A 25,549-nucleotide genomic window follows, 5' to 3' on the forward strand; every position below is an offset into this window, starting at 1 on the left:
AGTTAATGGTAGTGTTCTTGAGCTGGCGCACATGCATGCGGTCAGCTAGGGCCTAGGTGGCTCTTTGCAAAGCTGAGGTGCGAGCTAAGGAAGCTAGGCAGGGCAGGGCCCTTTCAGTCTTCTCAAGCCTTGGGCCAAGTTCTTGGCAATGGCTAGTCTCTCTGGCATGATTAGGGACGTTATCAGAGAAACGTCTCATGGGAGCACATCTGGGTACCCACACTCTTCGCTTCAGATGCATCCATTTTCCCACCCCCAATTCAACTCTTGACCCATTACGAGAGACTTTTTTCTTGGGATTTCTTCTTGCAGGAACACTGACTTGGAAACATGGGAAGGTGGGAGGGAGGGGCAGTAAGAGGGACCCTAGGAAGCAGATCTGCTCGTCTGGGTGCCTACAGTAAAGAGCCCTTGAGGCAGGTGTCCTGGGTCTGGAAGAAACCGTGCACTGCAGGTCCTCCCTTCTCTAGGAATTAAAAGCAAGGAACAGAAGCAAACTGAAACCCCTTGTCATCCTACCCACCTTCTGGCAGTCTCTAGATAATGATCTAAGGAAATAAGCTTACATTTATAATTAGAGGATAATTTGGAGAATATACACTATTTACAAGGGCCAGCCTGCAAGGAGCAGGGAAGTTGGGAGACTGCTGGGCACAGGTGTAAACAGGCTGGGCAGCTCCTAATCTCTTCACCCTTGTTTTTGCTGTTCCCACCCTTCAGCTCCTAGCAGGGAGAGTGAGGAACCAAATTCTCTTGGGGAGCATTGGTGGCACAGTGACCGGTCACCAGGCTCTCGCTGCTTGCAGAGGGCTCAGTAGTGGCCGTGGCGTGACCAGGCGAAGTGGAGCTAGAGGAGTGGACGGTCCCTGCCTCTGTCCTCACTCTAGATGATGCTGGGATGGCCCAGCCAGACGAGCTCCTGGAACTGTGGAGGGCTTGGGCAGCAAGGGTAAGGTCGGGCCTCTACCGCAGCTCAGGGATGAACTGAGCCCAGTTGATGCTGTCAGGGCCTAGAGGGTCCTCCTCTAGGCCAGGAAAGCTGATGTCCAGCAGGATCTTGCTGAGGCTGTCATTCATCGTGTCCAGAACCAGGCCTTCTGTCAGAGAACGGTTGGCTGAAAGGCTGGCCACCTCTGGCCCAGGGGAGTCTGGCTTGGGGACTTCCATATCTGAGGGGGAAGAGGTGCTGAAGGGGTCGGGGTCAGAGGTGAGGTCAAAGGGCTCCGAATTGAGGAGCTCTCGGGGTGAGTCAAAGAGGGGGATACTTTTCAGCGGGGTGGTACTAAAATCCGTCAGCCCCAGGGAATCAGGCAAGGGGCCAAAGGCAGCCTGGGGGGGTTGCACTGGGCTGAAATCCAGCCCCCCTACTTTGGCTGGGGGTGTGAGCCTCCAGGATTCAGGGGTCACAGGGAGGACAGATTTGCTTGGGGTGGAGGAGATGGGCAGCGTCTCCTTAATGGGTGTCTTAAAAGGTCCTCCCTCCTCCTGGGAGTAGCCAAGCTGGGAGGCAGGCTCAGAGGACTCTGCGGGCAAAGGGAGCTCTGTGGCTCGCTGGGAAGTCCCAGGGCCTTCGGAGAAGAGCAGCTCGGGCTCATCCAGACAAGGAGGCAGGAGGTGCTGTTTCCTTCGAGACCGGCTCATCTCCCTCCCCTCCCTTCGTTTAATCACGAGCATTTCCGAGACACACCGGGCTGGGGACTTGAGCCCACCGTAGGACTTCTTGGGCCTTGGAGTGGGAGAGTGGGATGAACCCTCCCAGGAGTGAGACGATTCCTCTTTGACAGACGGGCATGGCGAGGGCCACTCCTCCAAGGGCGGGCTCTCTACTTTGATGGGTCTCCCCAAGGGCGGCATTTCCTCCCCAGGCTGGGGTTCTTCCTCCTTGATGGACTGAACTGGAAGCAGAGGAGACAGCCCTTCTCCAAGCAGGAGTTTGTCCTCTTGCATGGGCCCCGTGGCAGGCAGAGGGGCCACCCCCTCCTCGGCTAGCAGCACCTGAAAGGAAAGCAGGGGTGCGGTGAGAGGGGGCTCGCCAGGCCTTGACATTCACCCCAGTCACCAGGCGGGACACAAGATTATGACTAAAATAAGCCACATGCTGGTACTGATCCTTTTTGGTCTTTTTAAAGTCTTACGAACTATGAAATATGAGAATATATGAGGAAGGTGGTAGTTCAATTCTGGGAGTAAAAGGCAGAACGCTGTTTTAATATGGTGCTGGTACAATCAGTACCCAGCTGAGAGACCATAAAATTGGATGCCTGTTTCATACCATATACAAAGACTTCAACAGAAAAATTAAAACCATACGAATCCTGAAAGAGAATCTAGGAGACTACATGTACAATCTGAGGGTGGGGGGCGACCTTCTTAAGCAAGACTGGAAACCCAGAAGCTGTAAAAGAGAAGAGAGACATAGTTGACTATATAAAAACTTAAAATCTTACTGTGGCAAGAGATTCCATAAACAAAAAGACAAACAATAGAAGTAAAAAATATCTTCAGCACCAAAGACAGAGGTTAATATTTTAATAACAAAGAACTTTCACATATTATTATCAAAACCCCATAGAAAGATGGGCCATGCCCCTACATAACTATGGTAAACCATTCCAAGTGACCCAACGTAAGGAGAAGGTACTCACACTTACTGATAAGCAAAGAAAGATAAAATGAAACAAGGAGATATCATGTACACATAGCAGATGGGCAAATATTTAAAAGACTATTAATACCAATTGCTGGCAAAGATGTAGGTCTTGTCACATATTGCTGGTAGAAATGTAAATTATTGTATAGTTTTTTGGAAACCAATATCTAGCAAGTTTTAATAAAATAGAAAACACCTTTCCACTGGGCAATCTCACATCTGGTTTTCTAGCCTACAGAAATAAAAGCACTTGTAAGAAAGGTACCTGCAAAGATATTTATTGCCGTGTTGTTTGTAGGGCAAAAAACCCAGAAACAAAATGTACCCATAAAAGTGGAATGGCTGGAAAATTTATGGCCTAGCCACAGGGTGGAATATTACGTGACCATTAAGAAATAATGAATTCGAGCCCATGCCGAGTGACTTGGAAGAACTTGCCTGTGGCAGGAGAGTGTAGTGTGATCCCATTTTGAATGTTCTGGGTGTTGTATGTACGTATGTAAAATGGTTATGGCTGGGCGTGTATGTCTAGTGCGTGAAGAGCAGGGATACGTGATAAAAGCAAGCACACTACATTGTCAGCACAGGGCATCACGGGCAGCAGGGGATGTGAGTGAAGGTGGGGGAGGGAAGGCAGAAGGGGGGGAGATGCATTAGAGCAAAAACAGTATATGTGCGACAGTCACATGGATACATTTAGGTAAAATTACATATGGTGGTATGTACAATTTCATGTATATTTAAAAAATTTTTTTTCAATTAAAAAAAAAGTAAAGCAAACCCAAGTCTTTCTAAACTCCAGAGCCTACGCTATTTCCATCTCTATGAAGGAGGCAAGGGGGCCCTTTTCTCTGCTTTGTTATCAGTCGGCTCTCGCTCACAAATCCTCTACAGAGTTAAGTCCAGACTTGGTAGCCCATCACGAAATGGTCTTAACTTAACCCTCCTCACCTTCTCCTCAGGCTAGGCCGCTGACGCTCAACCAGGGCGCTATCCCCACCCTCCCACCCCCTAGGGGACATTTGGCAATGTCGGGACACATTCTAATTGTCACCCTGGAGGATGCTCTTGGCATCTAGTGGGGAGATAAGGGACGCTGCTAAAGATCCCTCAGTGCGTAGGACCGTCCGTCCCTTTCCACCCCCAGCAAAGAATTAGCCAGCCCTGAATGTCAACGGTACGGAGGCTGGGAACCCGAGCTAGACTGACCCAATCATTCTACTGCTGCTAGGTATAAACTGGTATCTCCTGCCTCCATGGCATCGCCCATTAGAATGCTGTTGCCACACCTGTTTGCTTACCCAAATGTAATTCTTACAAACTCATCAGGAATCCATGGGCTTCTGACACCACTTACACCATAATCCAAGTTCCTTTTTAGCTCTTACAATGCTCTTGAATTTTCCTTTGTCATACAAAGGAAAGTGCCTCGTCTACCCAACTAGATTGACAAGCTTCTCAAGGAACACTTAGCGAGTGCTTGCCAACTATAGGTCCAACACTTTAATTGACTGGAGCGTCTCCTCAGAGGAAAATGGAAGCCACTCACCTTGGGGGCGATACGGACTCGCTTGCTGTGGCGGGCAAGCTCTGAGCTCATGAGTGAGGCTGCCAGGGGCAGTGGCACCTTTACCGAGGGCTGCAACACCAGTGACTGGTTCACTGGGAACTGGATGGGTACCAGGTATGAGCTGACCCGTGGTAGCAGTGGCTTCATCTTCCGCCCTAGGAGGACACGGGAGAGATCAGGAGCAGGGGTCCAGGGATACACCCCTTCTCAATCCCAGGAGCTCCACTCTCCTTCTCTGGGCTCAGCGCCCTTCGAGCTGGGCACAGACTCCCGCAGCCTGGTTGTCTAAAATACGCCCCCAGAGCAAGGACTAGCCTGACGCCCACTGTCCCATACTAACGTGCGCCCAGTGGGAGTTCAGTTTTGATGGTCACGTTCCGGCGGAGCTCAGGATTGGGTCGTTTCTGCTGCTGCTTGTGGCAGAGAGGGAGAGAAAGAAACCTGGGTTAATGAGGCAGGGGGAGAAGGCAGGAGAACCCGCCAGCTGCTCCGGTACCGTGCACTGAGCTAACTGGCAGCCCAGAAAGAAAAGGCTGGTCTGGGGTGGACGCAGGTGAGCACTGTCTCCAGAGCCTGGTTGGTGGGAACAGGTGGATGGCACGCAGACATACGATGGCAGGACAGTCCTCCCACCTCATCCATGTGTCCTCACCACCCCCAGGGGTTGCTAAAGCACGGAGTTCTACAAGCAGCAGAGGAAAGCCAGGTAGGAAAGGGAGAGGGAAAACTGCCTCCTGCCAGGCCTACGCCATGCACTTGAGGTTGCTGTCTTGCACGAAGCCCGTGGCACGTCCTCCTGCCACACCCTGCTCTGCTCTGTGCACCTCCATCGTGCCCGTCGCGGGGGAGGAGAAGTGGGCAGGAGCTGGGGGGGGATGAGGTGGTGGCCGTTCATTTCCTTACTGCTGGGAACTCGGGGTGCCCTGCGTTTAGGGCTGGCGGTCACACTGCCACACTGGCTCCCTTCCCCTGTCCACTAAAGCCATGCTGCACAGTGAAAGGAGAACAAGGCCAAGCCCCGAGCTGGGAGGAAAAGAATCTTACTGATTCCAAGTGCTCAGGCGATTGTGGAGACCCTGGGTCCAGTGGCTGGTGGCGGTCAGGCATTGTGGGAGAGAAATGAGATGAAGTTACCACCAACGTGGTCAGTCTGACCGGGTCGGGAGAAACAGCTAGTCCTGTTGGATGCTGAGGGCCACGGGGGACAACTTTCCCTCCCAGGGGAACAGTTACAGCTAGCAGCCGCCTTATGGGCACTCTGAAATCCCCAAACAATCACTTCTGAAAAGATGTTCTGGTGGCTCAGTTTCTGGACTCCAGGCTGAAGAAGGGCTCCTTCAAAGCAAGGGCTTCTAGACTTTCTCTGTAAGAATCACCTGAGAGGCTTGTTTAAAATGCATATTCCTGGGCCCATCCCAGACCCACTGTGTCAGAAGACCCATGAGCGGGGCCTGAGAAGCTGTATTTTAACAAGCATCCCAGGCGATCCTTATCCACAAAGCAGTTAGGGAAACACTGCCTGGGCAAGTCGTCTATTTAGATCAGAGCAGCCCTCCCAGGGCCTGGTCTAGCCCAGAAGTGTGTCATTTGTTGTGTGTCAACCGTATTAATTCAGCTAGTTTTATGCAAGCTGTCTCTGGGCTGGCTGGCTTCTAACTCTGCCCTGGCCAGGTAAGATCATCACAAGAAGGACTTGTTTCCTTTTGAGTTGGACATTATGATGACCAATTCTGGCCCTATTTGGATGGAACCAGGATACTCACCTTGAACACTTGGTCCAACGTCAAGTAGCGATTGGCACTGGGGTGGATAGTCCAGAAGGAGACCTTGCCATTGGCAGATGTCTCCCGAACAAACATGTCATGGAGAGAAAGGTTGTGGCGGATGGAATTCTGCAAGGAGAGAAAGACAACTACTTATCAGCTTCTTTATCTTCTGAGTCATCCGCTTTGACGTTCCCCGAGGAGACATCAGTCTCAGGCCTCCCCCACTGTAGCCAGCAGGGTCCTCACGGTCTTGCCTATTGGCAAGTCTCTCCCTGCAGCTCCACACCAAGGAGCTGGCAAGCTGGGCCACGAAGCCATCAGTCCAATGGCTGGTGGTAAGGAAAAGACCTGGATGGCTGTCAGCGGCTAGGAAAGAGGACTGACACTGTGGACCAATCATAGCAAGACAGGGGAGTGAAGAAACTAAGAAAGTAGGAAATTTCGTTGAAGTAAGAGTGTGAAGAGTTCTATTGTGAGGGCGCCTGGGTGGCTCAGTCGGTTAAGCATCTGCCTTCAGCTCAGGTCATGATCCCAGGGCCCTGGGATCAAGTCCTGCATCAGGCTCCTTGCTCAGCAGGGAGCCTGCTTCTCCCTGTCCCTCTGCCTGCCACTCCCCCCTCTCTCTCACAAATAAATAAAAATCTTTAAAAAAAAAAAAAAAAGAGTTCTGTTATGGAGGAAACAAAACAGAAAACCCCTTGCTTGGAGCTGCGTATCTGTTAGAAGACCAACGCCGTGGCTCTGTCAGTGTAATGTGAGCAACGGCGACTCCAAGGGACCTCAGGGTTCCCACGAGTACAATGAAGAGAAAGCCCCTGCCTTCTGGAGAGGACATGTGACATTAGAGGAGGTGACTCTTGGGTCAGCATGTTTTTTTCATTAAGATCTTTTCATAAAGCTACTCAGTCACTCCAGCTGCCATTCAATATAGCACGAAAGGAGGCTCAGTGCTACCCAGGACAGTCTCTCCAAGACCTCTACCCTTAGGGAGCCCAGGGAGGGACCGATGAAGTGGTTGCAGAGCTCCCGTTGACCATCTTGCCTGGATTTGGCAGGATCAAGTCACATCTGAGATACAATTGTTTACGGTTCTAGCTTTCTTTCCATTTAACTGTTCCTCAGAGCACCAGATGCAAATGGCTGCACATCTGTATGGACAAACTGCCGGGCCAGAGTGCCCTTGGCGTTCATCGCTACGGGTTGTCATGTACCTTCCAGCCTGGCTTGGCAATGTGCTTGAAATAGGGGAAGTGGTCCTCGATCCAAGTATAGATGTCTTTCAAGGTCATGCGCTTCCTCTCGGTGCTATTGATGGCGAACTGTATCATGGCCATGTAAGAATATGGTGGCCGCTCAGACACAGAGTCCTGCCAGGATGCTGATGCTCCCGGGAGCTCATCGACCTGAGGGTATGAGAAGCCAAAGGCAAGGAGAAAAAGAAATGACGTGGAAGAGTTCATAAGACCTCCCCTGGGCCCCCTCAAAGAACATCCCCTAGAGAAACCTCTTAACCTGCCGAATTGTGCTAGAAACCAACTCATCTGAGACGACTATTCCAGAGAATAAAATTTTAGGATTAGGAAGCACAGCAATGATCTAGTCCAGTCCCTAGACAATGTGGAGACACTTCTCTGTCATTGTTCATTTTGTCGAATACGTTGCTCGTGGAAACCTCTCAGGAAAGTTTGGGTGTACATTAGGATTCTTAAAGCATTGGTTTACACTAAAACCATACTCGTTTTTCAGAGTCAAGAGACCCAACATCTTTGTCCACTTTCTACTGATGTGATGTGAATAAACCCACCACTTTTCAGGGTTTGTATGAGACAGATACTCTCAAGAGTATGGGACAGACAAATGTCTGCAAAGCATACATCTGGCTAAGTCTTAGGCACAGAGCTGATTAGTCACATTTGAAAAAACTGAGCTCTGGGGCACCTGGATGGCTCAGTCAGTTGAGCATCTGACTCTTGGTTTCAGCTCAGGTCATGATCTCAGGGTTGTGGGATCAAGCCCCGGGTTGGGCTCTGCACTCAGCTCGGAGTCAGCTTGAGATTCTCTTTCTCTGTCTCCCGCTCCCCCACTCACACACTCTCTCACTCTCTCTCTCTGGAATAAATAAATACATCTTTTAAAAAAATAAATAAAAAATGTAAAAACTGAGCTCTAACTTTAGAAAGTGCACAAGTTTTAAGTTTTACTTTTGCACACATCCATGTAAATTTTCACTTTTAAAGCCTGCTGAAATGACTTATTAAGAGTGTATGCAACAATATGGCCACAGTGAAAAACAACCCCAGGCCACATAGTTGGGTCAAATCGAGTTTGATTACCAGGGAAGTATTTAACATTCACACCTAACTCTCTTTATTTGCTATTAACATATCTTCTAATAGAACTATCTTATTAAAAATGCTCTATTCCTTTCATACTGTTGGGCTGCCTCTTTAAGGCTCAAGTGGCTTTCCCAACTAAGATCTCTTCATCATTTCCTGATACCTACTAAGCATCTGCTAAGGGCAGAGTGCTCATGGAATACAGAACGAGCCAGGAGCATCTGCCCTCGAGGGAATTTCACGGATGGGGCAAAAAAGATTCCCGGCAGAAAGGTAGCTCAAACGCTATGCAGAATCGCACTAGCGAAGTGCTAATGCCAGAACTTGGAAACTCTGCTCCACAGGCCACTTGTTCCATTTCCCTTCTTAGAAGCTCCCTGCACCGGCCCTGACTTCCCTAGTGAGAAGTCACCTTTACCTGACCCTGCTCCAGGTGACGATTCTCCTTTTCCTCCATCTCTTGCTTGATGCTGCTGGAGCCCAGTCCATCAGAACTCATCTTTCCGAGCCACTGGATGTTGGTCAAGCTGTTGTCGAGAGTGCAGCCTGCTGCCTCACCGCCAGCTAGAGGGGAAACAATCCAAGATGCCACTTAGCTGCCTGAGCCAGGGCCTGGCAGGCCCATCAAAATCGGTGGTTGGGGAGCATCTCTCCAAGACCTCTACCCGTAGGGACAGGGAACACATGCTCAATCTGTTGTGGCCCTCAGGTGCTCTGCCCCATTATGGATTTCAGGAGAGATTCAGGAGCCACGCTAAGCCTGAGAGATCAGTCAAGGCAACCTTACCAAAGAGTTATTGCGCAAACAAAGTCACTTTTCCGCCTCGTGCTTCAGTTTTCTCCTTTATTAACATGGAGAAAGATTCCCATTTCCCTGTATGGTCAAGGGGGAAGATAACTAGAAAAAATAAACAAATCCTTTCCTAATACAAAGAAAGTAAGAGAAATGTTAAATTATAATTTGGGCACTTTCAAAGGCACCCAAAGGATCTGGGTCAAGGATTTGGGATGAAGAAAGACAAGACTTTCCCCTGGTTCAGGCTAGGTGCCTGTCTGTTAAGTATCAACGTGATGGACTGCAGTCCTTGCTACCAGAGAGGAAAGGCTGGGCTCCTCACCCCTTTGCCTTGCAGACCACATACCACAGCTCTCCCATCTCTGCCCGGGAAGGGCTCCAGGTGGTCTAGGAAGATTCACATCCCTAGCTGCAGGCTTTGGTCCCAGGGTCTCGGTGACCACTTCTGTCCTCTTGGGATCATTGCTGGTTTGGGCTTGAGGCTGGGGTCCTGGAGGGTGAGTGGGGGCTCCCCCACAGCTGATGAGGATGAATTTGTTGGGCCCACTGCTGCCACTCTCTTTTCCTTTGGCGGTCAATGCTGTGATGATGCTCTGGATATTGGCATTGTTAGGGACGGCCACCACTTGGGTGTTGGGCATGGTGGGGTGGTTAATGATCTTGATCCCAGCTGGAAACTTGCAAGAGTTGGACTCTGCCGCCTCCTTGGGGGCCTGTGCTTGACCAGGCTCTTGTTGGGCAGGGGGCCTCTTAGGTTCCTCTCCTGATGTTTCACCTGGGGCATTTTGAACAGGAAGGGGCAGCCTCCGTCTTTTGAGAATCAGTGGCCGACGGGGGCTGGTTTTCATTATGAATCTGTGCTTTCACTCTCCATTGAGAATCACAAGCACGGGCCCTGGAAAGTGCAAGGAACAGCAGGATATCAGAGATTTGTTAGGCTGAGAAGGAGGAACCGCTAGAAAGAGGCGTTCCCCTTTCCATGACCAAAAGCATGAGCCCATGGGCCCAGGTTAATGATCCCTGGGCCTCTGTAAAGACTTCAGACAATAAGGAGATGAGTTCTATGACAGAAGAAAGCTAAAACTGAAGCATTTCAAAAGGGGAAAGCGGGACTGGGTTGAACGTAGGTCAACATGACCAAAGGTCTTCCAGAAGCCTAAGAATGTTTGGCTACACAAATGAATGGGACAGTTACAAAAATGTGGAAATTTCTATCATTGCTTATTATAATACAGATCCCTTGCAGTGACTCTAGGGACGGGAATGCTGGAATAGGAGGGCATTTGGCAATTTGAGGAGTCCGGACAAGACTCTGATCCCATGATCCATGTTAGGATTGATAATGCCTGTATATTTTTACATCATCTTAGTCTGTAAATAAAAGGATCAGTGCCCACAGGATCAGAGGAGAAGGGCAGATAGCACTATTACTCCCTCGTCGTCATCTCCTACTTCACAAGACCCGAAAGAAAATGGAAACTGCTCTATTCAAGGCCCATGGTGCTATTCATCTCACAGGCTATTACCCTTGTACTGATAAAAGAAAGAGTACACTTTTATTTCACAATTTGCAAAATATTTCTATAGTGACATTTTAATACTTGCGTGTGCTTATTCATATTTTAACTTTCTAAGCATGTTAATCGATTCCTTGACGTCTCTTCCAGAACCAAGGCTATAATCCCTATCTCCTGACCAATAGAGTGTGCTGTCATCAATAGGCTATGGTGGTTTTGTCATGTTAAGGAAAATAGTTTTATCTTTAAAAAAAAAAACTGTGTTTGTTGATTTTAATAGATACACGGGATACTCTGCCATCATGTAAAATCATGTAATCCTATTTAAAGGTACTTTGACAGAGAATAGGCTGTGTTAGGACATCCACTGTCTCCTTAAAAATGACTGTCATGGTCCAATGACATTTGCCATCTGCTTAGAGTTCATAGGCTCTCTCCACTCTGCCTCCTCCCTTTCCTTTATAACTTGGTTTCCTCTACTTTCAAATCTCAGTTTTATTTCTACCTCCTAGCTCTTCGGGCCTCCCTCCCTCCACCAATCAGTAAATACTATCATTCCTTCCCCATCCCCAAAAGATATCTTCCTGGTCTAAGGCTTAATTTTGCTTTCAACTCTCTGACCAGTCTCTTCCTATCATTGCCAACAGTTTAATCTAAGCTAGGGGACTTCCAGAGTGACTCCTCTGTCACCACTGCCCATCCTAACCAGGGAAACCTTGCAGGTTCTCAGGTACCAGGAGAAAGCCCTGGAAAAGGGTGAAGTGGAGGCAGTGCTGCTCAGTGGTGAGAGCGCTTGGGAGGAGGGGAGGGTGTGGGCAGGTTTGTCTTTGACTTAATGCAGAATAAGCTCAATCTTCAAGCCATCCACAGTCTGCCTAGAAAAGTAGGCCATCCCAGCAGCCCTCCCGAGGTTGTGGGCAGGGCGCAGAGGTCACACTTCCAGGGAAGGCCAAGAGGTGGTTCGAGAAAGAAGCAAGGACAAGGCCAGGAGGTTGGATGCAGAAAAAGTCTGCACCCTCTCTCAGCCGTCGTTCCCGTGTGGCCCCAAACCTCCACTCCGGTCCCGAGCCCTGCTGCTAGACCCCCTGACCTCAGCGCCCGAGCCCGGGCTCCCAGCCTCTGCCCGGGCCGGGGCTCGGACTCCATTCCTCCGCCCCCCTCTCACCTCCCGACTGCAGCAGCCGCCGCTGCTGGGCTGTGGCTCCAAGGGCGGGCTCCGGGCTCCTCCAACCTGGGGGCCGAGCCGGGGGCCCGGATAGGGACTCGCGCCAGGCCGGCCGGGTCCCCGGCGGTGCGGGAGGGGTGGGGAATCCCGGGGGATCCCGGGAGGGGAGGGGTCCCGGGCCGGGGGGCCGGGGGTGGGGTCGGGCACCGGAGCTTTCAGTTTGTTCCGCTGTTTGAAATTGGCGCCGGCGGAGCGTTGCGGTCACGTGACGGAGCGTCGCCAATCGGCGGCCGCCCTTGTCTCCGCGTTCCGGGCTCGAACGCTGCGGCGGCCCCAGTGAGCGGCGGCCGGGACGCCGCCGGGCGGGTAAGGCGGGCCGGCGGCCGGCTCGTGGGGAGGGGCGGCCGTGGGCGGCCCGGAGGGCGCAGGAGGGGCCCCCGCGGCTGGGGGCGGCGGGGGGCGGCGGGGGGCGGCCGGGGACGGCCGGGGCGGCGGGGAGACGGCGCTGCCCGGGCCGGCGCCCTCGGCCTGCGCTCCCTCGCGCGTTCCCGTGGGTTCCCTGAGCCCGCCCCCGGCGCCTCTCCTCCCGCCTCCCGAGCCATCCTCTGGCCCTTTCAAAGTCTCCCTGGCTCGGCTTCCTTCCTAGGGGGAAATTACTCCATTCCCCTCCAACTAACGATCGTCTGGCCGCCTCGACCAGTCGACCGGCGTATCATCTTGTTTAAGCTTCCTCCACCTTAAAAAAAAAAATTCCACTCCATGATAATACTTTATTAACTTGGTCGACACATTTTGTCGAGCACCTACTATGTGCCAGGCCCTGGTGGGATAACAGTGGTAGGGGAGATTCTTTCCTTAAAACGTATAATGGGAAGACGGGAGAGAACAGACATTTTTGAAGAATCGCATAAGCAATGGGAGAATTATAGCTGTGAAGGGATAAATTAGAGGTCATTGACAACTGAGTATCTGCAATAAGATCTTGCCTTCGGTAGGTCAGGAAAGGCTTTTCTGAACGGAAGCTTGTTCTGAGATCTGATGCCTTTGTACAAAGAAGGGAGTGAACCCCGCAAAGCAGAGGGAGGAAGGTGTACAAAGGCTGTGTGGTAGGAGGAAGATTGGTTGTAAAAGGCAGGAGGAGGAGTCAGAGCTGAGAGCTGAATGGGAGTGTGGTGTGAGATGAAGCTGGAGGCAGAGGAAGTAGGACCTTCGCCATAACTGAGGGAATTTGGTCCTTATCCAGAAATGAAACATTTTTAAGCAGAAGTGAGTCAAAGTCAGATTTGCATTTTTAAAAGGTTCGTCTGCAGGGGCTGCTGGAGTGGATTAGGGTAGACCTGTTTAGGCTATTGCAATACTCCAGACCAGAACTGTTGGAACTTGAGGGTGGTGGGGAGAGAAAGACAGCAAGAGAGAGGGGCAAAGGGGATAATATTGAAGACATACTTAAGAGGTAAGATTGTCAGGCTTGGTAGTGTTGGATGGGGACAAAGGAGGGACACGTCAAGGTTTCTGGCCATCTAACTAGATGAATGATAATACTATACCCCGAGCAAGGGCCTTGGAAGATAATCACCTGTGGAGCAGGTGCAGGGGAGATGATCATAAATTCAGTTTTAAATATGTTGAGTTTGAGGGCGCTTGGGTGGCTCAGTCGGTTAAGTGGCTGCCTTCCGCTCAGGTCATGATCCCTGCTCAGCAAGGAGTCTGCTTCTCCCTCTCCCTCTGCCTGCTGCTCCTCCTGCTTGTGCTCTCTCTCTGTGTCACATAAATACATAAATAAAATCTTAAAAAGGAAAAAAAAAGATATTTGGAGTCAACTGGAAAATTTAAAATAAATATGTTGAGTTTGAGATGCATTCAAGACATTTAGTTGCTGTCAAGTAGGCAGCGGGTACGTGGGTACTGAGTGTAGAGAATTCTAAGCTGAGTATATGAATACTTAAGTCATCCACTTGTAAGTGTGAGCCGATGATTGCCTAAGAAAGGTGTGTAGAGTAAGGAAAACTCCAGAACACAGCCAGAGGGAGAGGTTTTAGAGAGCAGACGGGACTGACCTGTGATTATAGCATAAATAGAGTGGATGTGGATATATATATATATAGGTTTGTATCTTTGGTATCTGGAAAGTGAGAGTATTTTCTTTGATGTCTCCCGCATTCTCTGTGAAGTGGGAAGTAAGGTCATTTGTTAAGAAGAAAGGGGAGTTCTAAATTTTTAAAAAAGTGGATGGGGTGCCTGGGTGGCTCAGTCGTTAAGCGTCTGCCTTTGGCTCGGTTCATGATCCCAGGGTCCTGGATCGAGCCCCATGTCGGTCTCTCTGCTCAGCAGGAAGCCTTCTTCTCCCTCTCCCACTCCCCCTGCTTGTGTTCCCTCTCTTGCTGTCTCTCTCTCTGTCAAATAGATAAATAAAATAAGAAAGTGGAAACATCTTAAGATAATCTGCAGATAATGAGTTGATGAAGGAAACATAGTAGGATTGCTGCTGAGCAATGTCATGTCTATTGGAGGCTGGCTAACGTCAACACTTGGAGCCATTGCTGCTACTGTCATCTCTCCTCTAGACTCCTGCAGCAGTCCTTTAACTGTACACCCTGCTTCCTTTCTGTATGCCTGCTTTCCCCAACCCACCTGTTGTCAAAGAGCGTCTAGAGTTCCTTGCTGTGGCTTCCTGTCACACTAAGAATAATTAAATCCAGAGGCCTTAACCTTGCCTATGAAGTCCTGTGTCACATGAACTGGTTCTCATCTACTCTCCTTTCTTCATTTCAGGTATTTGCTCAAATATCACTTTTTCAGTTGCCTTCCCCAGCAACCCTGTCTAAAAGAGCACTGAGTTGGCTCAACCCCTTATCCTGTTTGGTTTTTCTCCATAGTCACTACCCAGCTAGGATGTAAGCACCACGAGGGCAGGGATTTCATTTTGTCCTCTGGTTTATATTTCCAGCACCAGGAACAGGGCCTAGCACTGTGGGCACTCAGTGTTTGTTGAATGGCTGAATGAATGAACAAACAGCTGTGTGTATTACCTGGGTTCTCCCTAAAAATGTTAGTTCCCGAGGTAGAGATTTTGTCCTTTCTTTTTTCTTTACCTGTATCTCCACTGCCTAGTGACATAAGTCAGAGTACGTTACTTTTTGTTGACTGACCGAATGAATCATGAATGTGTGGTGGAACCAGTCTGCCCTGCTGTAGAATTTTGCTGGATGCTCAGCTGTACCTCGCATGCACCTCTCCATAGCACGCAAACTTCCATCCCACCCTTGCACTGATGAACCTCTTATTAAAGACGATCTGGTTACTAGAGTCAATGGACGCTTTTTTCAGCCTCTTTATTATTCTGGTCCTGTTGATCCTGCTTCTGTGTCTAGCCTCCCATTACCACTGACACAGCCCAGATTCAGGCCTCATCATTTCTCACTGAAGTAACAGAGTAACCTCCTAAAACTGGTCCCTCTACTTCAAGAGTACTCCCTTTCCTTCCACACTGTTGCCAGGATGATCTGTCTAAAAGGCAAAAACAATCAATTATGACCTTTATGGAACAATTGAAAATTTGAACATGTCTGGATATTTGATAATATATTTTTTTCTTTGACAGAGAGAGAGAGGGAGCACAAATGGGGGAGCGGCAGGCAGAGGGAGAAGCAAGCTCCCCACTGAGCAAGGAGCCTGATGCGGGGCTTGATCCCAGGAGCCTGGGGTCATGACCTGAGCCAAAGGCAGACGCTTAACCCACTGAGCTACCCAGGCATCCCTGGATATTTGATAATATTAAGGAATATTATATATATTATATATATATGTTGTATTAACGGGGATGGTATAATATCATCTTTTCTTTATAATAACACAGGGAAAGGGGAAGGGGATAAAGGGTGTGGATGGATCTTGATTGGCTATGGGTTGATGGTTGTTGGAGCTGGGTGATGGGTACATGGGGGCTCATATTATTCATTCTTTTTTTGTGTGTGTTCAAAATTGTCTGGAGAGAAAGTTAAAAAAAAAAAAAATCCAGGGGCGCCTGGGTGGCGCAGTGGTTAAGCGTCTGCCTTTGGCTCAGGGCGTGATCCCAGCGTTCTGGGATCGAGCCCCACATCAGGCTCTTCTGCTGGGAGCCTGCTTCTTCCTCTCCTACTCCCCCTGCTTGTGTTCCCTCTCTCACTGGCTGTCTCTGTCAAATAAATAAATAAAATCTTAAAAAAAAAAAAAATCCAGTGTGATCACATCCTTCTGCTTGAAAATCTTCAGTGACTACTTCAAGTCCAAACACCTATGGCACACCTGCTTTTTCTGACCTGACCCTGACACCAGCTCCAGCCTCTGATGTCTTGCATTTGTCTTTGCATACTGTGTCCAGTTCCATGGAGTCTCTGATACCTTGAATTCACAGTCTTGTCTCCGTGCCTCTGTATATGCTGTTCCACAGCCGGGAATGCCTTGCTCTTTCTGCTCTCTGGCTTTTCCTAGCTTTTCTGTACTAGGTCAGGTATCACCCTCTCTAGAAAGCGTCCCCTGGGGTGAGTGGAAGCATTCTCCTCTTTATCGTAATTGTCTGTCTACCTCTGCTAGCCTCTCAGCTCTTTGAAGGCAGAGACAGTCTCACCTATGTGTCCCTATAAGCTCTTGGCACTTGATAAATGATTGTAGAATCAATGGTTATTCGTCTTTAAATTCCCAACACCCAGCACGGCAGTCAACCCGTGCTATATCAGTGTGCATTGAATGCATGTTGTTGAACGGGAACGACTGTGTTTTCACTTGGTGATGTAGGAATAGGAAGCTGTACTCCCCACAGTGTCGAGGTAGGGGTGGTGGTTGATAATAGAACTGGTCGACAGAGGATGAGCAAGAGCTGGGGATGGAATCGTCAGAATTGTCTCTCAGCTTTTGTTTTTTTCTCTGAAGGCATGGGTTGGAATCGGAACCTGAACCCGGACCTGACTACAACCAGCATCATGTGGCTACTAACTGCTCTTCCTTCACCTATTGATGCCTCCCAGAAAAAAACGCCACCAGCGTTCCCAGAAAGCCCAGCTGCTATTCCAAGAACCACCACTGGAGGACCCCAAACACCACTATGGCTCTCCCCAGCTTACCATCACTCACACTAGACAGGTGCCCAGCAAGCCCATTGACCATAAGACCGCCACGTCCTGGGTAGGCCATGGGATTCTTACTTTGACTTTTGCTCTGTTAGGCTTCTCAGAATGCTGCCTCTTCTGCCCCTTAAACCAGGGCCTCCAAAGATTCATGGGGGCAGGGACAAGGAGGCAATGTATTCTTTCTGTCATCAGCCATCTTCTCTGGTATATCTTCTTTTCTAAGTTGAAGCTCAGGCATGGGCTGGTTGGAGTTGGAGTCTTTCCCCCCACAGTCTTCTTAAAGAGTTCAGGATAAAAGTTTTATTACCCAGTAGCTCAGTGAAGAAGCCAGATAAATGGCAGAATGAGTAAAAAAATGAGATTGTTCCCCAAGCTTCACTTGAGAGGTAAACTTTTTAGCTAGGTACTATATTTACTATTTAATAGAGTGAACCTGGAGAAAACCCCACAGAAATGGCATGTCGTATTTTGACAGTTTCAAGGCCCTAGGAAGAGAATACAGCTACTGTCAGGGAAGTAGTATAGCCAGAGGGCCAGACAAAAAAGCCTAAACTTCCATTTAAGAGTGCTTAATGAATATAGCTTGCTCAGGATTGCTTGGAAGAACCATAATACTTGCTTTGGGCTTGTAGAAGAAACAGAAATGTTAGAATCCCATGGATGAGAAGAGGAATGAACATTTATTGAGAACTCGTCGTATGTCAGCTCTTATGCTGGTTGCTTTCCATACAGGATCTCACTCCCTATTCTTGCACTCAGCATTCACTCTACTGGGGGCCTTCTTCATGCCAGGCACTCTGCTAGGTGCTGGGCATCAAAGGTGAGGAAGACTGCTGGTCTCTGCCCTCAAAGTTTAAAGATAGTTAAACAAGTTGTAGATGTACAGTGTGATAAAGTGAAGGAGACATTGTCCCCTTTCTTACACACGAGGAAACAGCCAGAGAGATCGAATTACTTGCCCAAAACTCATATCCCTTTCTTTTAATATCCCATTAGACAGATATTTTGTTTTGTGTCTATACTATACTGGGCCCCTTTTTAGAATTCTGGTCCTTGGATAGTTTCCTCCCCTTGGTAGCTGGCTCTCCTCACTTCCTTTTGGTTTTTGTTTTTGATCCTTAAGGTATCACCTCAGTTTGATACGAAAGCAGAAAGCTGGTTCCCGGTGAACCAGAAACGTCATCATCGAAACCAGGCAAGGCATTCAAGTCGAAAGTCTACCACCTCCAAGTTCCCGCATCTAACATTTGAGAGTCCACTGTCTTCCTCCGGTTCAGCCATGCTTGGGATCCCCTTAACCAGGGAATGCCCTCGTCAATCAGAAAAGCGCCTTTCTGGAAGGCCCTTAGTTCCAATGCTCAGTCCTCAAAGCTGTGGGGAAGTGTCAGCACATACGCTTCAGAACTTCCCTTATGTATTCATTCCACCTGATATCCAGACCCCAGAGTCATCGTTGGTGAAGGAGGGGCCCAATCCCCCAGATCAGAGGGAAAGTAGCCTTCCGAGCTGCTCCTTCCATACTAGTACTCCCAAGGGCCCAGAGCCTGGGCCTGTTCTCGTTGAAGACACTCCTGAGGAGAAGTATGGGATCAAGGTCACATGGAGGAGACGACACCACTTGTTTGCTTACCTCAGGGAGAGAGGGAAGCTGAACAAAGACCAGTTCCTTGTGAAAAACTCCCTGGATTTCTCAGACACCAGCAGTCTCAAGACATTTTCATAAAGTTGCTAAAGTACTTTCCTGGCTCACAGGAGAGTACATTAGGAGAACAAAATGGAAATAATACCAATAACCTCAATAGAAAAAAGATGCTTTAACTAGAACCTTGGAGTCCTAAGGGAATTCAGATTTGCTTTTTAAAATGTCTTTTCCTGAAAAGTCTTTAGTGTCATAAACAGTTCACTTCATATTTTTCTTCCATTAACTGTTTAAAATTTGAAGTCTCTTGCAGTAACTATTTAAAATGTATGTAAATAAATGGTTGCAGAAAGGTTTTAGAGAACCCTGCTTCTGATTACTGACCATGCAGCAATATTACCTTCTCTACACAAGGTCTTTCTTCATTGTGTTTTTTAAACCACTACTCAGTAATCCTCTAATCACCTCATTCAAACTCATTCATTCCACGTTTTTGAATACAAATTCTGTGTCAGGCTCAGCAGCAGCTTCCTTTATGACATGATGGATGGGAAAAATAAAAGCGGAACTCTGTGACTTGGTAGCTGAACTGCCACCTCTGTGACCTTGCTCATCCTCTCGAAGGCCAAGGTGAGGAAAGGCAGCAAGCCCTGTTTTAGTGAATATAGTGGGGTCAGGGACGATAAAGGGGACATAGAGAAGTTACTTAGGTTTGCTGTGTTTTGGTTTTTTATTTCCATTCAAAGAAATCTGTAAATATCAAATAGGGTGGGAAAATGATTTCTTGTAGTGACTGTTTAAAATGTATGTAATTAAATATGGAACGTTTTCAGAGAAGACTACTTACTGTAGCTAATGCAGGACTGCCCTTTCAAAACCTGCCTCCTTTGCCCTTTCGCCACTACAGATGGCATCTCTTTCAACTGCATCCTGTTCAGTTTTAAGAACCTACTCTGTGTCCGGTCCAGCCAGAGCTAAACAAGCAGGGATTATTCTGCTTATTTTATAGTTGGGAATCTGAAGCCCAGATAATGAACTATGTTTAGGGTCACACAGTGAGTGGAGGCTGACACATCGAGGCGACGCTCCGTTCTCCCACCTTGGGCCAACTTCTGCGCCTCTTAGGTAAACCCAATGTGGAAACAGCTGACCTCGGAATGCTATAAGCGCAACATGCGATAACTTTTGCCAGGATGTTTTGGCGATGAGAAAGGAAGTGGCGACAAGATTTATTGGAAACGAGAGTACATATTTAGATCTCAAATCTTATGGGATATGGATGTTTGAAGATTGTCCATAGGCCGTAGAGAGAGGTAAATGGGAAAAGTTCTTACAGTCTGTAGAATTGGTCTAGCAATGCTCTAAAAACTTGGACTGCAGTAAGGGAGGCTGAAGGAGTTTTGTGCAGTTGGAATGCGAGACCAGAGAACTATGAAAGAGAAAGGGAGCGACTGCTGGAGAGGCTACAAGTGTGCTTTCCGGAAGGCTTTGGTGTCGGGAGGGGCCGCGCTGTGAGGGACCCGGCAGAGGTCTGTGAGTCCTAACATCACAGACCTCTGAAAGCGCTCTGGGTGGTCTCTGGGTACAAACAGCGGGGACGCGGGTAGGCCGCTCCATGGGTGGCGGTTAGGGGGATGGGCCGCTCCTCCGACAAACTGACTTCCCCGCCGCTGGGAGCCAACGCAGCTGACGCGAACACATCCCTCCGCCCCATCCCCGAGACGCGCTCCAGGGACCCAGCCCTACCTAGCGCGTCACCCGAGTTCGGACGCAGGCGCCTTTAGCTCCCGGCGCCCCCGCCCCCTAGAAACCCTCCCGCATCGCCGAGCAGCAGCAATAGCCAATGAGAGACGAGCGGCCGGCACGAGGACCAATAGGCGGTGGCAACAGTGCGGGGTGCGGTTGCTAGGGGGCGGGGCCCGGCTGCCTGCCAGGCTTGCCACCCTAGCAGCGGCGTCTGGGGTTCTGGACTTGGTTGCCACTTCCTGAGCCGCGGGGATGGAGGCGTCGCGCTGCCGGCTCGGACCCCGCGGGGACAGGTCCGACAGGGGTGGTGGCTGGTCTCGTCTCGAGCGGGGCGGAGGGACGGAGTGAGACCGTGGCGGTCCTCCCTGGGAGCTCTGAAGAGAGGGCGGTGGGCTCGGGTCAGGGAGGGAGGGACGGATTTGGCGGCAGGAGGAGAGTCTTCTGTCCCCCACTGCGCGGTGGAGGATCCCCTTTTTACTGGTGAGCGGTAGGAAGCAGCGGCTCTGCTGCCTGCACCGAGAGGAAGGACTTTGTGTTCAGGTCCTTGCTTGGGAAACTCTTGGAGTTTTCGTTGCGAGCTCGTCTTGCTCTCTGTGGGCCTCGCTTACTCAAAATGCGTTAGCACTGCTCTTCACGCACTGCCCGGCAGTGTCGGAACTGAGGTGGATGAAGTCTTTCCCGGGGCTGTCGAAGCGGAAGGTTGTGGGTGATATTTAATCATTTGCTCTAATGCCATTGCTTTTGGCAGGCGGTGCTGAATTCTGGAACGGAGTCCGAGGGCCGAAAGTGCAAAACTATTCTTTTGCTTCTTTCTGCTTTATAGTAATTATCTCTTATTTAGGATCGTTCGTCCTATTTGTAATGTACCGTACCCCTTGTTTGCTCTCCTCTTTCCTGCCTCCGCCAGAGGGAGAGCCTGGGAAATAAAACAATCCGAAATCTCGGTCTGTCAATTTCTTGTTAGCTAGGTTAATGAAAAGTTAAGGGGGAGCGGCATGAAATCATTGACTTCAAACTTTGGCATTGTCTGAGAATTGAAATCATACACGCCAACAGTGTTCCCCGCTTCTTATTCCATTACCACGGCAAATAAAGATGTAGAGTGTAAGGAGTTAGTCTGATGCTTAGATTAGTAGATGTTTAAACAATTCTATTTAAAAACGGCACAAGGAGGTGTTGGGTATAGAGAACACCCATTTTCCCCTTTCGTCAGATTTTATTTACGTGATAACTGCGATCTGAGAGATTTGTTCACTGCACTTTCTTTTTTTCAAGTTGAGAGAAAAATAACTCACGTTTACCAGTTTAACTATGGAAGTGCTAGGAGGAGATAAAGTTAAAATTCAGCGTCTTTGTTGAATTCAGATGGTGTATGTTCAGTGTGGGCATTCAATAAATTAACTGAATGAATTTATGGCAATAAATTTCTTGGGTACCAGATGTTTGATATATGACTCATGATTTGCGCGGGGGCCGGGGGGGAGGGGGGTTTGACTTCGAAACTGAGACCAGGAGGCAAAGTGGTTTTTAATTTATTGGACTTGAAGTTTAAAAGGATAATTTTAAAGTTTTCCCCTTTTTTTCTTCCGAAAGAAAACAGCCCTTTAATTTAAAAATTGACATCAAAGGAGAGTGTGAGTCACCAAATGTTTCTCCTGCCCTAGGTAATATTAAGTGCAGTTTCTATCACTGTTAAACTCAGTTGTTGCTGAGGAGTGGAATGTCTCTTGTATTTTGGCTTCAGATTGTGTGTCTAATGTTTTTGATAAAATACATTGATAGAGTTTTTGGTATTAATACCTTTCCATGTGAAGTATAACATCTGACTTTTAAATTTCCTGTGATTTTTTTTTCCTTTGAATTTTACTATGTTGCCTTTGACTGTTTACCATGAGGCAGATTTCTTTTGAATGGAGTGGAAAAATTACTAACAAACTTCAGGTATTTTTCTTATTTCTGAAATATTTAGTGAAATTTGGAGATGGAATTTGAAACATCTCTCTCAGGAACTTTGTTGAAGGAGGCATTTTTATTATAGATTCCCTGGAGATGACCGTGCCTGGCTAGTGCTGGAACTTGAGCTTTCTCTGGCCTTTTGTCCCTGATAGAGAATTGAAGGTATGGTGAGAGATTTTTTGGTGTGATGCGACCTTGTGACCCAGTTAGACTAAGAAAGTCCTAGTCTCTGATTTATCCGTGCTTTCTCTTTAGGAATATGAACAGTTGTAGTAGCTGGAGGTTATGTGTTGTCCAGGCTTGTTATCCTTTCTCACATTCTCTCTTTTTTGAAGATTTATTTATTTTAGAGAGAGAGAGTGTGTGCAAGAGCAAGCAGGGGGAGGGGCAGAGGGAGAGACTCCTGAAGCCGACTCCCTGCTGAGCTGGATCCCAGGACCCTGACAACAAGACCTGAGCGGAAACCAAGAGTCAGCCACTTAACCTACTGTACCACCCAGGTGCCCCTCTCTCTTTTTTGAATGTTTCATCAGATCAACTGATTGTTGGCAAATAGAGACTTACCCAGTGCTTAAATGTCCTCAGAGTAACTAATCCATGACTGCAGTATGTTTGGCAAATATTAAAAGTTCCTAATAACTTCAAACATGCATGTGTTTCTCCAAATGTGAAAACTCCATACAGACCTAGAAAGGAGAGAATCATCTGCAGTAAATTTTCTTTTTTTTGAGATCCTTCTGTTCCAAGCAGACAGACTCTGACATTTTTTGGAATAGTTTTTATTTCTGACTTCGCTTGTTCTTTCCTATGGAAACTCTGCTGTTTTCCCTGCATCTGTGCCCATTGAAAGAAAATGCTAACGTTTGTTCTTACTAAGGGGAAAAGTATGCTTGAATTACTCAGAGGCAGAGTTGAAGTTGCCTTGCTTCTCCATATTTGAGGATTTTAGGACTAGAAGGGGCCTTGTTAATTCCTTCGTTCTCCTGTTTGAGAATAGTGGAATTATTATGGCTTCTTTCAACTAGAATTTCCTGTGGTCTGCTTTTGCTTTATTTCCTCTGAATCAGCTTACTAGAAATAAGCTCTTAGTTCTAAATCTATTCTGCCTCATCAGACATCCTTATTGTCAGTAATAATGAAGGCTGCAAAATCTTCCTGGCCTGGTTAAAGCTTAAATCCACTTATGACGGAGAGAAGACACCCTGTCCACATGCTGATCGATGTGCTGTCTTTATTTGCTCACTTTAATACCTGCCATGAGCGCTCGATAATGAGGACTGCCATCTCTGTCTCTGCCTTAGAACTTCTGTGAAAACATGGATGATGAGTATATGTCATGTGAGTCACAGAACCCCTGCAAGACCACGGTTCTGAAGAGGGTTATAGTAATACTTTTCTTGTTTATGAGACGGCATTTGCTGTTTTACCACATGGCATTGTGGGAGGTATGGAAACTTTCACTGGGTTCCTGAGTTCTAGTCCTAGCTTTTTCACTCTTTGGCAGTGTGATCTTAAGCAGCTCATCTACTTTTTTGGCTTCAGTTTTCTCCTCTGGAAAATGAGGGCTTCTTTGGATTCCCTTGGTGATTTATAACAAATTAATAAAATGACATATATATTTTTAACAGCACATGGCTCAAGTTTCAAAAGATACAAAATGATATTCAGTGAAAATTATGTCTTTTCTTACTGTCTCCATGTCACCTTGTTCATTCATTGATGGACATCTTAGGGGCCTTCCAAAGATATTGTGTTAAATAATCTATAAATACTCCTTTCCCACTCCCAAAATTTGATGATTTTGAGTTTTAGGGTAAAATATAATATTCTAGGGCACCTGGGTGGCTCAGTTGGTTAAGCGTATGTCTTCGGCTCAGGTCATGATCCCACAGTCTAGAATCGAGTCCCACTTCGGGCTCCCTGCTCAGCAGGGAGTCTGCTTCTCCCTCTGCCCTTCACCCCACCTGTGCTCGCTCTCTCTCTCTCTTAAATAAATAAATAAATAAATAAAATCTTTTAAAAAAATAAAATGCTCTAAGCCCTGATATCTACTTTCATCATTGATAGGAAGTGTTTTTAGAATATAGTTCCTGCGTTTTTTTCCTGTGGTAATTAAAGTATAGAAAATAGGACTGTAAGAAGAAAACGAATATTATTTTTCAGACAAGCTTCTAGAAGAATAAATCTTGCTATTCAGCTTTTCAGGAAGAAACTTCAGTACATCTATAGTTTGCCTTTGATTTTAGGTTTTAGAATGCAGCCAATTTAATAGAGGATTGACTTGTTTCCCTATTGAAACATAGTGTACTTTTGTTATGGCAATGCCATATGAGCTAGAGATAAAGTAGAGAGTTTTTTGGCTGAGTTAAGGTCTTAAACTGTGTTGTTCCAAAGGGAAGATTTGTTGGGAATAAATGATCAGTAATAAGGCTTACATTTAAGTATCCTTTGCTGCGTTCACAGTGTGTCACTCATTTGATCTCTTTCGAGCTTCATCGCTCCCAAGAAAGCAGGGCTGGTGTGATCTTCGTTTTATAGACGGGGAAGTTAAGAATGAGGAAGGATGTGATATACCTAAGGTCACATGACAAGTAAATGATGCAGTCAAAAGTAAAATTCAGAAGTAAAATCCAGGCTTTTGACTCCTCTCCCCCCACCCCCATGTATTATCAAAATATCTATTCCAAATATTCTGGATGCCATTTTTACAAATAAATGATAACAATGGGTACTGATTACATTCTAATTATTTTTAGGATGAGCAGTTGAAGAAATCAGACATTTTAGCGAAGTATTAATTTCATCCAAGGGAAAGGGAGTAGAAATATTTCTTTGGTATTGTTAGGCAAACAAATGCACTTTCATCTTTATCCAAGAAATAGAAGGGGAATTAAAAACATTCCCGAAGAGAGAAATGTAACCCTGAGGAAAAGAGAATCAGGCAAAAGGTAGAATCAATCTAGTTTCTGAGTAACATCTTTTTTAAATCTAGAAAGAAGGAATGAATTCTTTGACTTCTGAATCAAATTATACATTTAAAATAACCTGTTTGGTTCACTCAAAAGAATGTTTTTGCTTTTACTTTGTGGAACATGCAAAATGAAGAGGGGTTCACTCTAATTTTCTTTGCTGCATTATTTGGGGCCAAATGAATGATTAAATCAGTTACCAACTTTTCCTTCTCATTGCCTCTCTCCCCCCAAACAATTCTCCTTTCTTTCTGAAGGAAAGAAATGGGCCCACTAAATGGGCCTCTTAGGAAATGGATTTTCATTCCCTAGCTTGAATTAAGTTAGTCCCAGA

The 25,549-nt window shown here is 47.5% G+C and overlaps 3 protein-coding genes across 11 annotated transcripts in view; 2 read left to right on the forward strand and 1 right to left on the reverse strand.

Annotated features, from left to right (window-relative positions):
* Positions 1-138: 138 nt before the first annotated feature.
* Positions 139-25,549, reverse strand: part of FOXM1 (forkhead box M1) — a 98,823-nt gene continuing 73,412 nt past the window's right edge. Inside the window, exons 1-9 of one of the 7 annotated variants that reach the window (XM_045781262.2) lie at positions 11,801-11,976; positions 9,441-10,013; positions 8,741-8,886; positions 7,198-7,389; positions 5,984-6,112; positions 5,265-5,309; positions 4,561-4,630; positions 4,200-4,375; positions 139-1,995 (exon numbers count right to left, since the gene is read on the reverse strand). In XM_045781262.2, the coding sequence (XP_045637218.1) occupies positions 964-1,995; positions 4,200-4,375; positions 4,561-4,630; positions 5,265-5,309; positions 5,984-6,112; positions 7,198-7,389; positions 8,741-8,886; positions 9,441-9,966 (2,316 nt within the window). In that variant the 5' untranslated portion in view covers positions 9,967-10,013; positions 11,801-11,976 and the 3' untranslated portion in view covers positions 139-963. Of the gene's footprint in view, positions 1,996-4,199; positions 4,376-4,560; positions 4,634-5,264; positions 5,310-5,983; positions 6,113-7,197; positions 7,390-8,740; positions 8,887-9,440; positions 10,014-11,800; positions 11,978-25,549 lie in introns of those variants that run through there. The other 6 variants (XM_045781260.2, XM_045781263.2, XM_087855540.1 and 3 more) reach the window with 6 other exon arrangements.
* Positions 12,090-18,900, forward strand: RHNO1 (RAD9-HUS1-RAD1 interacting nuclear orphan 1). Of its 2 annotated transcripts, none has more exons than XM_045781276.2 (3): positions 12,090-12,166; positions 16,709-16,960; positions 18,029-18,900. In XM_045781276.2, the coding sequence occupies exons 2-3, from the start codon at positions 16,793-16,795 to the stop codon at positions 18,626-18,628; spliced, it is 768 nt and encodes a 255-aa protein (XP_045637232.1). In that variant the 5' UTR covers positions 12,090-12,166; positions 16,709-16,792; the 3' UTR covers positions 18,629-18,900. The 2 variants fall into 2 exon arrangements, with proteins under 2 accessions (XP_045637232.1, XP_045637233.1); XM_045781277.2 differs by having other exon boundaries at positions 16,709-16,918.
* TULP3 (TUB like protein 3) overlaps positions 20,463-25,549 on the forward strand; it is a 68,664-nt gene continuing 63,577 nt past the window's right edge. For both annotated transcript variants that reach the window (XM_045781270.2, XM_045781271.2), the window contains exon 1: positions 20,463-20,583. In XM_045781270.2, coding sequence (XP_045637226.1) covers positions 20,543-20,583 — 41 coding nt within the window. In that variant the 5' untranslated portion in view covers positions 20,463-20,542. The remainder of the gene's footprint in view (positions 20,584-25,549) is intronic.

This window comes from Ursus americanus, chromosome 25 (genome assembly GCF_024610735.1).
Source record: "Ursus americanus isolate L20-20 chromosome 25, mUrsAme1.1.p, whole genome shotgun sequence".
Taxonomy (NCBI): Eukaryota; Metazoa; Chordata; class Mammalia; order Carnivora; family Ursidae; genus Ursus; species Ursus americanus.